This window comes from Myxine glutinosa, chromosome 4, assembly GCF_964187855.1.
Source record: "Myxine glutinosa chromosome 4, kmMyxGlut1.1, whole genome shotgun sequence".
Classification (NCBI taxonomy): Eukaryota; Metazoa; Chordata; class Myxini; order Myxiniformes; family Myxinidae; genus Myxine; species Myxine glutinosa.
This window is the reverse complement of record NC_136264.1, coordinates 89,392,536-89,407,889: the sequence shown is the minus strand read 5'-3', so window position 1 is coordinate 89,407,889 and position 15,354 is coordinate 89,392,536. Positions and strand designations below refer to the sequence as shown.

Sequence of the window (15,354 nt, the reverse complement as noted above, 5' to 3'; positions counted from 1 at the left end):
AGCAGTGTCCATGTGTTTTACCTCTCCCATTCCCCCCCCACCCCACCCCCCTTCCCACTCTTCCTCCCCCCAAGCCCTCTACCTCCCACAGATCTCCCAATGTCCCTGCTCTCAAATGTTGTACTTGTGTGCTTCCCCCTCTCTCCCCATCTTGTCTCCTGCTCCCTTTATTTCGTCTTATGGGTCCGTTTTTTTTTTTTGTCATTAATGTTAGCTCTTACACGAGCCTCGATCTTGTATACCAAAAAAAAAAAAAAAGTAGTCGAGGGTCGTGGAAGAGCTAGTACACTGATTAAGATGTAACATAATAAAAGGAACAGTAGAGAGAAAGGAGTGGGGGGGGGGGGGGGGGGGAGTGTTGCGTGAATACCAACAGTAGAGCTGAAGGGCAAGGCAGAGGGAAGCTTTCGAAACAATGAGTGTGGGGAGGAAAGGGGGGCAGGAGAGGATGGGTGGGATGGACCAGATGGATACAGAAGGAAACTCTCAGGAGGGAAAACTGGAAATTTGGAGGGATTGGGGTGGGGTTGACAAGGATAGAAAATATCATGGTTTTTGTTTGGGGACCATCTGAGATGGTGGCGAACAGTTGTCTTGAAGACCTGGAGCGAAGAAGGAGATTGAAGAGGATGTGGAACTTGGCTCCACATGTGGGAAGAAAGAGGAATAATTGAGGGCAGCCGAGGAGTGATCCTGGATTTAGGTTGTCACCAGAAGGGGGTTGATTGAGGGCCGTACAAGCCTTTCAGAAACCTTGTGAGGGGGTTGGGGGGGGATGAAGGTGCTTTCCTAGGGAGGGTTAAAGCGACTTTCAGGCCACCCTGTACTTGCATACGGTAAATGTGATAAGGTTGAGAGAATGTGCGGCGAGCATGGGAAATGATACCCATGGTGATGGAAGCCATCTTTACAGTAGTTCCCTTTGTTTTTCACCTCCAGGATCAAACATCCCAACGTTTTGCAAGTCGTGGATGTTTTTGAGACACGGAAAGAATTTTACATCTTTTTGGAGCTGTGAGTCACACACTTCTCTGCAACCAGAACGTGTACACGGGTGGTGAGTGGTAGGCGAGAGATGCACGTGCTCGGTGGAGTTTAAACCCACATATTAATTTGTTCAAACAAAACGAGCCGAAGTAGTTGATTGCATCAGAAAGTGTGCGATATGGTAACACAGAAAGATAGTAGATAGCTCGGACATGCGCTTTCTGCGGCAGTACGACGACGATTCTGCAATGTCGTCTCTCATGACGAACAGATGCAACTATGAGTTAAAGGTCCAAGCAAAACCTGAAAACTTGGTATTTTTTTCAACAGGTAAGGTCTTTGGATAGCTCTCACATTCTGAAGTCAATTTAATTTCAACATCAGACAACCTTCTTGAAAGGATAATGAATGCTTTTGTTTTCCGATGCATGGCATTGTCTGTGCCATGTCTGTGGTTAAGGTTGGCATGAGCAATAAGTAGATATAAACAATGTCTGCCCACATAGAGGACATATCTTTATGGATGAAGTAAAGATGTCTGAATCATATCTGTACGCACTAATTAAAAGATGTGGTACCCTAATCGGCACACATTGTCCGTATGTGCAAAATAACACGGAATTGCTGATGAGAGTTTTTATCAAAATTCCATGCGAATCCCATCAGATCTCATCAGATATTTCATCAAGCGAGTGTCTGCACACATAAATAAATTAAATAAATAAAATAAATAAATAATTAATAAAATTAATTAATTAATGAATAATAAAATTAAATACTTTATAAATAAATAATATAATATAATAAAAATTATAAAATAAAAAAGAAAAATTATTAAAATTAAACTCTGTGCAGTGTCTGGAAACAGAGTGTAAACAATGCTTACTCTGTCTGCATGGATATATTAAACAATTTCTGCTTATAGAGAATAAGAAATATGTCTGCACCCATGTCTGCATGCCTGGAATAAATAATGTGGGCACCATGTCTGCACCATGCCTCTGTAAACAGGCTAAACAATGTGTGCACCATTTCTACATACACGGCATAAACAATATGCACACCATGTCTGCACCATGTCTGCACCATGCCTAGGTAAACAGGCTAAACAATGTGTGCACCATTTCTACATACACGGCATAAACGATGTGCGCAACATGTCTGCACCATGCCTCGGTAAACAGACTAAACAATGTGTGCACCATTTCTACATACACGGCATAAATCACCTGAATTCATCCCTGCTGTTCAAAACAACATCAAGCTCACCCTGTTCAACACCCGGTCCCTCAACAACAAATGCCTCATCCTGAACGAATACATCCTGGATAACAAACTGGACTTTCTCTGTCTCGCCGAAACCTGGCAACAACCTCTGGACTACTACACACTCAACCTCACCACACCCAATGGATATTCCTACGTCAATAAACCACGCTCGGGGGGCTGAGGTGGTGGAATTGCCGTTATCCACCGTCAAGACATCAGGACCAGCCTCATCCCCATCGCCTTATCCTCATCATTTGAACACCTGGCTTTTAAACTCTCTGGTCGCACGCAGTCAGTCATGGCTGTCGTCTACCGCCCTCCCAAACCACACCCATCATTCCTGTCTGACTTCTCTTACTTTCTGACCCAGCTATGTTCCCTCTCCCCCTCAATCCTCCTCCTTGGTGATTTCAATATCCACATGGACTCCACTGACTCCACAATAACCACTGACTTCACTGATTTACTCACCTGCTTTAACCTCACTCAACATGTCGACTTTCCTACCCATATCCGTGGTCACATTTTGGACCTTGTCTGCTCCACTGGATTAAATTTGCACCATCTCTCTGGCTCCGACCTCACCCTCTCTGACCACTTAGCTATCACTATGACCATCAACATCCCCACCCCAACACCAAGACATTATTGCAATATCACCTTCCGTCAGCTAAACGCTCTTTCACCTACCTCATTCTCATCCACCCTCTCTGAAAAAATGTCCACTTCTCCCTTCGTTGACCTCCACACCCCTTCTGACCTCACTGACTACTACAACCACACTCTCTCCTCCTGCCTTGACCAGCTTGCGCCTGTAAAAACCAAAACAGTTTCTTTCACCCATTCTGCTCCCTGGTTTACCCCCGAACTCCGCCTGATGAAAACTCGTGCTCGCCAACTTGAAAGACTCCGCAATAAAACAGGTCTCACAGTTCACTCCCAAGCCTACAAGGACCACCTACAGCACTACAAAGGTGCCCTCTCCCGCGCCCGCTCCGCCTACTACTCTCAAATTATCCACTCTGGCTCCGGAAACCCAAAAGCACTCTTCTCGACAATAAACAAACTCCTCCGCCCCCTGAACACCACCACCCAGTCATTCACAGTAAACAACTGCATCTCCTTCCTCTCTTTCTTCCAACGCAAAATTGACAACATCTACAGCAGCTTGACCACCGCCGCACCCGCTCCCCCTCCAACCACCTGCCCCCCCTTGTCCTGCCATCCACTGTCTCGGTTCTCCCCAATCTCCCTTACTGACCTCTCTGAACTCCTCATAGGAATGAAAACTGCCACCTGCACTCTTGACCCCATCCCCTCCAGCTTTGTCAAGGCCTCCCTCCCTGCTCTCTCTCCACTTATCATTGCAACAATAAACTCCTCCTGTCTACAGGCATCGTCCCACCTTCCCTCAAAATTGCTACTGTTACCCCCATTCTAAAAAAACCTGGTCTAAACCCTGACACTGACACCCTAAACAACTTCAGACCCATCTCCAACCTACCCTTTCTGTCAAAAGTTTTGGAACGCGCTGTAGCCACTCAACTCAAACATCACCTTTCTGCCAATAACCTGTATGAAACATTCCAATCCGGATTCCGCTCCAACCACAGTACTGAAACTGCTCTCCTCAAAATCACCAACGACCTTCTCCTCTCCTCTGACGCTGGCAACCTCAACATTCTCATCCTCCTCGACCTCAGCGCTGCCTTTGACACCATCGATCACACCATCCTCCTCACCCGACTTGAATCCACCTTTAACGTTACCGGCACTGCCCTCTCTTGGATTAAATCATACCTCTCTGACAGACGCCAGTTCATCTCCATCAATAACTGCAAATCCCCCACTGCTCCCCTCCCCCAAGGTGTCCCCCAAGGTTCAGTTATTGGCCCCCTCCTCTTCATCCTTTACCTGTCCCCCCTCGGTCACTTGATCCGCCGTCATGGTCTGCAATTCCACTGCTTCGCCGATGACATCCAGCTTTTCATCTCCACCAAGTCCGTCTCCACCGACACCCACTCTATCATGACAAACTGCATCACTGAAATAAAATCCTGGCTTCAAATCAACTTCCTCAAGCTTAACTGTGATAAATCTGAAATAATCATCATTGGCCCAAAAACGCTCACAAAATCCACCCATAACTTTGCCCTCAACATCGACGGTATCCCAGTATCCACCTCCCCTCACATCCGGAATCTTGGCGTCATCTTTGACCAAACCCTCTCCTTCGACAAATACACTAAACAGATCACAAAGACAGCCTTCTTTCACCTGAAAAACATTGCCCGTCTCCGCTCATCCCTCTCCTCCACGGCTGCAGAAACCCTCATCCACGCCTTCATCACCTCCCGTCTGGACTACTGCGATAGCCTCCTCTATGGTTCACCCTAAAAAATCACCAATAAACTCCAATACATTCAGAACTCCGCTGCCCGTCTACTCACCCATTCCCGGACCCGTGACCACATCACCCCCGTCCTTTACAAGCTTCACTGGCTCCCCATCCCCCAGAGAATCCAGTACAAAATCCTCCTCTTGACATACAAAGCCCTCCATAACCTGGCCCCATCCTACCTGGCTGACCTCCTCTCCAGACACACTCCCACCCGCAACCTCCACTCTGCTGGTACCAACCTCCTGACCCCCTCCATCCGGACCAAATTCAGATCCTGGGGGGGGCAAGGCCTTCTCCATCGCTGCTCCCACCCTCTGGAACTCACTACCTCACACCATCAGAGACTCCTCCTCACTCACCACATTCAAAACATCACTAAAGACCCACCTGTTCAACACTGCATTCAACATTCAACCCACAGCATTTAACCCCTGACTATCTCTTCTCCTTCTCCCTCATTTTGCTTTAAATATTTCCCTATTGATTCTTGTCTTTTTGCAATTGTTGTTTTCATGTATTGTTATGCATTATGTTTTCCACTCTGTCAAAGCGCCTTTGGGCTACTTGAAAAGCGCTATACAAAATAAATGAATTATTATTGTTATTATTATTATAAACAACATGCACACCATGTCTGCACCATGCCTCGGTAAACAGGCGAAACAATGTGTGCATCATTTCTACATATACGGCATAAACAATGTGCACACCATGACTGCACCATGCCTAGGTAAACAGCCTAAACAATGTGTGCATCATTTCTACATATACGGCATAAACAATGTGCACACCATGACTGCACCATGCCTAGGTAAACAGCCTAAACAATGTGTGCATCATTTCTACATATACGGCATAAACAATGTGCACACCATGACTGCACCATGCCTCGGTAAACAGGCTAAACAATGTCTGCACCATTTCTACATATACGGCATAAACAATATGCGCACCATGCCTCGGTAAACAGGCTAAACAATGTGTGCATCATTTCTACATATACGGCATAAACAATATGCGCACCATGTCTGCACCATGACTCGGTAAACAGGCTAAACAATGTGTGCATCATTTCTACATATACGGCATAAACAATGTGCACACCATGTCTGCACCATGCCTTGGTAAACAGGCTAAACAATGTCTGCACCATTTCTACATATACGGCATAAACGATGTGCGCACCATGTCTGCACCATGCCTCGGTAAACAGGCTCAACAATGTCTGCACCATTTCTACATACACGGCATAAACGATGTGCGCACCATTTCTGCACCATGCCTCAGTAAACAGGCTAAACAATGTCTGCACCATTTCTACATATACGGCATAAACAATGTGCACACCATGTCTGCACCATGCCTCGGTGAACAGGCTCAACAATGTCTGCACCATTTCTACATACACGGCATAAACAATATGCGCACCATGCCTCGGTAAACAGGCTAAACAATGTGTGCACCATTTCTACATACACGGCATAAACAATGTGCACACCATTTCTGCACCATGCCTCAGTAAACAGGCTAAACAATGTCTGCACCATTTCTACATATACGGCATAAACAATGTGCACACCATGTCTGCACCATGCCTCGGTGAACAGGCTCAACAATGTCTGCACCATTTCTACATACACGGCATAAACAATATGCGCACCATGCCTCGGTAAACAGGCTAAACAATGTGTGCACCATTTCTACATACACGGCATAAACAATGTGCACACCATGTCTGCACCATGCCTCGGTAAACAGGCTAAACAATGTCTGCACCATTTCTACATATACGGCAAAAACAATATGCGCAACATGTCTGCACCATTTCTACATATACGGCAAAAACAATATGTGCAACATGTCTGCACCATGCCTCGGTAAACAGGCTAAACAATGTGTGCACCATTTCTACATATACGGCATAAACAATGTGCGCAACATGTCTGCACCATGCCTCGGTAAACAGGCTAAACAATGTCTGCACCATTTCTACATACACGGCATAAACAATATGTGCAACATGTCTGCACCATTTCTACATATTCGGCAAAAACAATATGCGCAACATGTCTGCACCATTTCTACATATACGGCAAAAACAATATGTGCAACATGTCTGCACCATGCCTCGGTAAACAGGCTAAACAATGTGTGCACCATTTCTACATATACGGCATAAACAATGTGCGCAACATGTCTGCACCATGCCTCGGTAAACAGGCTAAACAATGTCTGCACCATTTCTACATATACGGCAAAAACAATATGCGCAACATGTCTGCACCATTTCTACATATACGGCATAAACAATATGTGCAACATGTCTGCACCATGCCTCGGTAAACAGGCTAAACAATGTCTGCACCATTTCTACATACACGGCATAAACGATGTGCGCAACATGTCTGCATACCTGGAATAGACATTGTGGGCACCATGTCTGTGTACACAGGTGAAACAATGTCTGCACCATGCATGCGTACACAGGCTAAACCATGCTTGCATGCCTGGAAGACAATGTCTGCACCATGCCTGCATGCTATGGATACACCATGGATACACCATGTCTGCATACCCAGAATAGACAATGCGCGCACCATGCCTGCATACTCAGGCTAAACCATCTCTGCACCATGGCTGCGTACACAGGCTAAACCATGTCTGCACCATGTCTGCATTCCCAGAATAGGCAATGTGGACATCATGCCTGCATACACAGGCTAAACCATGTCTGCACTGTGTATGCACTATGTATGCATACACGGCATAAACAATGTGCACACCATGTGTGCATACCTGGAACAGATAATGTCTGGAACATGTCTGCAAGCAGAAGAAAGCAAATTATCGGCTGCGTTTCTGCAAGACCAGCATGGTTCCCATGGGTGGTTGTTTCCTCTGCAGGTTATGGGTTCCACTGTGTTGGTCACACCAGAGGCTTCAAGAGCTGATCAAGTACATGTTTTTGGTGGTTTTGTGAAAGCAAAAGCTATTTGCACGTGTTTGTTGTGGAACACTTGGTGATAACAACATGCGCATTGCAAAATCCCACGAGTTTAAATCCCAACACCATCAATTCTTTGTCTAGTCCCACGGGAAGCTTGAGGTTTGTCTGTGGTCATGAATATAGTAATTGAAAAACTTATCTTGTCTTAAAATTTGTCTATTGACACACGCTTTGTCCTTCAGCTTGTCCTTTGAGCAGATAGGATAACTTATGGGATTCTGAAAGGCACTTTGCATTCCTTCTTTGCACTACGATCTCCACGGATCTTCTTTTGTGGACAACGTCTGTCCAAATATACAGATCCTCGAAGATGCTCAATGATTTGTACAATTCACTTTGTAACAAACTTTTTCACTTTGATTCGTCAATTCTTGCAGACCATGTTCCTAATCCTTCTCTCCAGAAAGAACATAAGTCATTGTCTTAGAAATGATAAACACAAGAGGTGATCAATGAGTCTGCTGCCTGACCGTAAAAGTCAATCAACAAAATTTATACGACTACTACTACTACTACTACTACTACTACTACCACTACTACTACTACTACTACTACTACTACTACTACTACTACTACTGCTACTACTGCTACTACTACTACTGCTGCTACTACAACTACTACTACTACTACTGCTGCTACTACTACTGCTGCTACTACTACTACCATAACTACTACTTTCTACTGCTACTACTGCTACTACTACTGCTGCTGCTACTACTGCTACTACTACTGCTGCTGCTACTACTACTACTACTACTGCTACTACTACTACTACCGATGCTGCTACTACTACTACTACTACGACTACTACCACGACTACTACTACTACTTCTGCTACTACTACCGCTGCTACTACTACTACTACTACTTTCTGCTTTATACTGCGACTACTGCTACTATTACTGCTGCTGCTACTACTACTACTACTACTACTACTGTTACTACTACTGCTGCTACTACTACTACTACTACTGCTACTACTACTACTACTGCTACTACTACTACTACTACTACTACTACTACACTTTCTACTGCTACTACTACTACTGCTGCTGCTACTACTACTGCTGCTGCTACTACTACTACTGCTACTACTACTACTACTACTACTACTGTTACTACTACTGCTGCTACTACTACTACTACTACTACTGCTACTACTGCTACTACTACTACTACACTTTCTACTGCTACTACTACTACTGCTGCTACTACTACTACTGCTGCTGCTACTACTACTACTACTGCTACTACTGCTACTACAACTCTGCTGCTGCTACTACTACTACGATGACGACTACTACTCCTCCTTCTCCTCTTCCTCCTCTTCCTACTACTACTGCTGCTGCTGCCACTATTGCTCTGCTGCTACTACTGTTACTACTACTACTACCACTATTACTGCTCCTGCTGACCTGACTCGGTGGCTTGGTGGTTAGAATTAAAGCGTCCGCCCTGAGTCTGGGAGGTCAGGGGTTCAAATATTGGCCGAGTCATATCCAAGACTTTAAAATTAGTATGTGCTGCTTCCTTGCTTGATACTTAGCATATAAAATGATAGAACACGGACAAACATCGTTAATAAGGCAATGGCAAACCACCCAGTATAACCCTTGCCAAGAAACTGCTTTGGCAGCACCAACACTCTGTAAAGTGTATGGTACATCAAAATCCAAAAACTACTACTACTACTACTACTACTACTACTACTACCTATTACTACTTTAACGGCCGAAATTATCCCGACCTTAATGTAGTTTAGCTGGGGAAAGTTTTTGGGCCAAATCTTTCACGAACTGGCTGGCAAGGCCTGGCGTTCGACTTGAGATGAATTGCGCCGGATTTTGTTATTTGTTCGGGATGCTGTCAACAACACGGGGGATCTTTAACGGTCCCCGATTAATGCAAGCAGATGAGACACCCAGTGTAACGTCCATCTTAGCGACGGTACACATTGTGATGTGATGTCCTTATTGCGGAGCACCAATCCGACAGTTTATAGTTGGGTCTGGGATTGAACCCAGACAAGGCAGCTAAAAGCTAAGTGTGTTCCTTCTGCACCATCCTGGCAGGACCAAACAAAATTTAACTCGTTAAAGATTGTTTATTGACAACTTCAAATGACCAATTGCATTGAACATTCAGAATTCCAATTTTAAAGTTATGGATAATGTGAGGGATTCTCAGGATATCTTTGGTAACATGTGCACTTCTTTTCTATTAGGTTTGGGTTTGATTATCTGCCCAACTAAACTGCCACCATGGTGCTTTGCAGGTGTGGTGGTGTATCAATGAGCACACCGTCCTTTTGCGGACACATTTAGCTGAGGACACATTTTGCTTCGGCAGCACCTCGCGATGGAGTAACAACACTCTCCAAGAAGTTCTGTCACTCAAGCTTTTGGATCTCACTACCTGCCATGATCTTTCCTGGGAAAACCACATTTCCAAGCTGGCCTCCAAAGCCAGTCGCCGACTGGGCATCCTCCGTCGTGCGAAGTCGTTCTTTGGCACACCCGAGCTCCTCACCACACACAAAGTTTTCATCTGCAGCTCAATGGAATACTGTTCCCCCCTCTGGGCCAGTGCTCCTGCCTCACACAGAGCTCATCTTCACGCTGTTGAAACCAAAGGCTTTCAGGATCATTCGTATCTCCCGCAATGAAGCTAACTCCGAGGGCCTTTCACTCACTCGCCGCAGGCAGGTTGGTGGTCTTTCTGTCTTCTACCGACTCATCTCCGGCCTTGCTCCCCAAGCTCTGTCTGTGCTCTGTCCCCCAAATACTTCTACAGGTCCCACAAGATCTGCCAGAAACCCTCTTCTGGTGAAATTGCCAAAATCAAGACTCTCTGCTCACCTTCACTCCTTCATTCCTCTTTTCTCCCGCCTCTGGAACAAACTCCCTCACTCTCTTCAATCCGACTCCTACCTCCAGGTCTTTAAAGCAGCTGTTCACCACCATCTCTTATCTTTCCCCATCGAAAACCTTGATCTTTTCTACCCACGCTAATTCACCCCAGAGCCACTTTTTTGAAATACCAATTTCTTTCCTGGAAGTCCTTGCAGTGTCCATGTGTTTTATACTTCTCCCACGCCTCCTCCCCCCAAGCCTTCTCCCTCCCACAGATCTCCTGATGTCCCTGCTCTCAAATGTTGTGTTTGTGTGCTTCCCCATCTCTCCCCATCTTGTCTACCACTCCCCTTATTATATGTTTTATGTGTCGGTTTGACTTTTTTTTGTGATTAATGTTAGCTCTTTCACGAGCCTCGATCTTGTATACAAAAAACAAACAAAAACAAAACAAAAAAACAACATATCCAGGATAATTATCAACTACATAAAGATGTATCATGCGCTCGACATTGTACACACACACACACACACACACACACACACACACACACACACGCACACACACACACTTGATGTCTTTTCTAAGGACAACCATTATTCAAAGAAAGATGTAGAGATGGTTTCACATGACCATTTCTTGTGACCATCCCCACATTGTTACATAGTTTTTGGAGCAACATCCCTACATCCTTTTGCAATTTTAAAAATGTCTTTATTATTTGTTTATCTTGAAAGTATTGCAGATATGTGGTTCTACACACCGTGGAAATATTCTCGGATCTTTCCAGATTATCCCTCTGCCACCATCTCATCTCACTAAGTAAAGATGGTCTGCTGCTCATGGGTGACGCATTGTGACAAGTTCGACGCAATCCGCATCTTAGTATCAAGCTTCAAACTGCATTTAACAGAGGGTGCCGCCATGTAGCAATTGAGATGTCGTTCTTGGTTCAACTCATTTCGAAAATCCAGTCGAAATCTTCATCATTTCTCTTTTATTATCTTCTTTTATGTCAGCGTGTTGTATTTCGTCAGCCTCTTCTCTACCTAGGTATTTGGGAATCGCCTTGTCTAGTTACAGGTTCCTAATACAGTCAAACCTGCCTTAGCGACCACCTTTACAGAAAGACCACCTGTTTATAGCGGCCACTTAAATTTCCCCCCCGCAGAGAAAAAGTGTATTAAATAACCTGTACAGAACAATCACCTGTTTAACGCAAGCGGCGACCAAATTGTGAATGGTAAGATAAATGGTACGGTCAGATAAATATAAGTACCTAGCTGAAAGCACCCGGCGTTGCCCGGGTTATTTTTGAATGAATTTACTACTATAATTCAGCTTTTACTCGCGGCCGTAGAAGATTGACTACTGTAATTCAGCTCAGCTTTTAATTGCGAAATGGGCCCAGCCCAGCCGAAGCGGCCTCGACCGGTTTCGCCACCTAGTCTATAACCTTCCCGGGGCCCGTCCCGACATTTTTTGTATTAGAGGTTTGTTTCCTCCTATATTTCACTGTTCAGGAGATTAGTTTGCGCAGACAAACAAACAAAAACTTTCTTTTATAATATAGAGAGATTTTTAAAAACCGTAAAATAACGTAATAATCATAAAAATAATAAAATATAATCAGATAATAAAAATAATAAAATAGATAATAAAATAAAATAATATAGATAAAATAATAGTCAGATAATAAAAATAAATAGAAAAATAACGGCAATAAATGGTCAGAAAAGCTTCGCCATTGTTGTGACGTCGCTGGTACCCCGAGCATCACTTCCCCGTCTGAATCTATCCACAACTTTTTGAGATATCCTGCTCACAGACAGAGGTGGAAACATAACCTCTGTTTCACCTTCGGTGGTGGAGGTAATAAAGGTCAACAAGGCAGGTTTGCTTACTGTATACATTTGGTTACCAGTACTTGTGCTTGAATATAGTCGCTGTACTGCCGAAATATAGCAGCGAAGATGGCCACCACAAACATATACAGAAAGAACACCTGTCTATAAATGCCACATTTTCCATCTCCCTTGAGCGGTCGTTCTACACAGGTTTGTCTGTATTTGCTTCTTCGTCTATCATGACATTCTCTATGGGCAGGAACCTTCCTCATTGAAGTGTTGCTTTCACAAACTTGTCCACATCAAACTCCTGCATGCTGATGTCTTTGATGAACAGGTTTCCAACCGCTTGTTCACCTTAAACCGCTAGTTCACCTTAGAGTTGTCAGTCATTCTTGACATATTCAGGTTGAAAGAGGTGATTTACACGATGCTATCTGTTGTCACTCCTTGCATTTTTACCGTGTCCTTGGTCGAGTTCTGCTGAATGCATGAACCACCTTTAGAGGCCATTTTTCCCCGCAGAGTGGGGGTTGGCCTTTTTCGGGCACCGTGGTCCCCTTTTTGAAGCAATGTTTTATGGCTCTTCCTGCCGCCAACCCTGTTAGTCACCTCTTGTGACACACAGGGAATTACCAGTGAACTGGTACTCAATTAGCCGACCTCAGAAGGATGACAGGCTGAGTCAACCCCCCTGGCGTTAATTCAATGATCGACCGGGATTCGAACCCAAGATCCTCGGATCCCAAGCCAGCACCCTAACCGCTAACACCAGTCTATTCTGCTGAATACAGAACAGCTGGAAACAGAAAAATGGATGGAACAGCTGTAAAAATGAACCCAGGCAAGACACAATCGAATGGACGACTTGAGATGTCTTGAAAACACTTTACTTATCTTGAACGCTGAAGCGCAATGCAATCATTCGCCAAGATGCTCCGATTGTTCCAAGGTTTGCTAACATACGGGGTCTACTGTGTGATCAACTTTTGGAAGCTCGGTTCTTGTACTTATTTATTGCTTTTTCCCCTCACCTTTGGAGTCGTCTTCCTGCATGTCTATTCCCACTTCTCTCTCAAGTGCTTCCGAGTGACAGCTCATCGCCATCTTGCGTTGCGTTCCATCACTTCCATGATTAAATCCCTGCTCACAATCCTCCCTTTCACACTCACCCCCTCCCACTCACCACCACCTCACTTGCACCTACTTCATGTCCTCATTGCCTCACTATCAATGAGTTACCGTCCAACCTCTGTCAATGCTTACTCTTCCGCTAACTTTGATTTGAAATTAAAATACGACTAGTGGAACTGATGTACTTCAATCAGCAGAAGTAACATAGTTTATTTGCAAAGTTTGATGAACACGATTTAGAAATTTATTTGTGATTCACTAAAAAGTTGAAGTTCAGTTCTTGTGATCCATTTCAAGAATATTCCAAAACTCCATTCGCTGACAGCGCCAGGTCTCTTTAATACGTACATACATTTGTAATTTTTCGCTTGTTAGAGAAGTACTGGCCCTTGCATTAACACTGACCCTTTAAAGTGCCACTTATTAGGAGCACAAGTTCCACTAGGTTGGATATTGCAGTGAATTATTCCTGTGGTGCCTTTTCGTACTCCATTTCCAAAATGCCACCCATTTTCTTCCAGCCTTGAAATTCTCCGTTGTTGCTACATATCTCTTTCCCTTGCTAGGTGCCTCATTTATACCGTGATTACCTTCGCAAAAGCGGAAGGTTATGTTTTGATCGCTGTGTATTTATTTGTATGTCTGTGTGTGTGTGTGTATGTTATTCGCATAACTCAAAAAGTATTCAACCGAATTGCATGAAATTTGGTGGGATGATTGGTTATTATACGGGACACATTTGATTAGATTTTGGGAGCAATCGGGTCAAAGGTCAAGGTCAAGGTCACGAAAAGGTCAAAATCGTATTTTTGTTGTTCTGTTCCCTACACTCCCATGCCAAGTACAGAACAGTAGCTGCGGCGAAGGTATGCGCTCTACCGAGTGCCCGTTCTAGTTTCACTTGGTTAAATCTTCAGATTTCCAATAGGTGTTGCATCACCTGTCACTTTCTCATTATTATATGGGACATATCACAGTGACTATATCACTTAATTTAACTAAACTATTACGTACTGTCTGCCATTATGGTTTTCACTTGTTTGATCCAAGTCTTCTTGATAGTCTGCTCATTAGGCTCTGTGAGTCTGTGCGATGACCATCTTGTCAAGCTTGGTATTAGCAGAGGCCAATACCAAGACACCCTCATATATGCTTTGCACTCTGCTCTGAATGTATGATCTGCCACACTCTTCTTTAGACTATTCTAAACATGTTTTACTCTCTCTCCATTCAATTCTGTCCCACACTGTCATATAATTCCTCACTGAGCTACCAACAGAAACTATGAGTTGACCAACAACTTATCCACCTGTAGGTATCTCCCTCTGCACCACTCTTGCATCGGCCCTGTTGATTTCCTCTATTTTGGCCCTCCAAGACCTCTCACCCGCCACTTTATGGCATTTTTCCCATCAAGAGTTGCATTACCCCTCTCGGACCGATCCAACCAGATGGGTTTTTTTTTAGGAGACACCATCGTCTTACTGGATGGCCAATGGCTCCCATAGGGAGTTCATCCACCCTTTGTCAGGTGCTGTTTTTAGGCCTGTAGGGTGTCGCAGTTACCCTCCCCATTGGCAAGCAAACGACGACAACCCGGCCATGCTGCAGGTAGCACTGGGTTACATGTTACCAGTAGTGCCAATGGTAGTCCATAATACTGGCCAACTTTGGCATAAGGAAGCAAGTTACAAAAACATGTTTGGCCACTTGCTTCCTTTTGTTATTGTAAATCATTCATGTGCTGGTACTTGCTTCCTTTTGTTATTGTAAATCATTCATGTGCTGGTACTTGCTTCCTTTTGTTTTTGTAAATCATTCATGTGCTGGTACTTGCTTCCTTTTGTTATTGTAAA

The 15,354-nt window shown here is 44.3% G+C and overlaps 1 protein-coding gene across 2 annotated transcripts in view; it reads left to right on the top strand.

Moving 5' to 3' along the window:
- The window catches only part of LOC137424973 (caM kinase-like vesicle-associated protein), a 191,823-nt gene that overhangs the window by 113,744 nt on the left and 62,725 nt on the right, over window positions 1-15,354 (top strand). Inside the window, exon 4 of one of the 2 annotated variants that reach the window (XM_068112908.2) lies at window positions 940-1,014. In XM_068112908.2, the coding sequence (XP_067969009.1) occupies window positions 940-1,014 (75 nt within the window). Of the gene's footprint in view, window positions 1-939; window positions 1,058-15,354 lie in introns of both variants that reach the window. The other variant, XM_068112909.2, reaches the window with a different exon arrangement.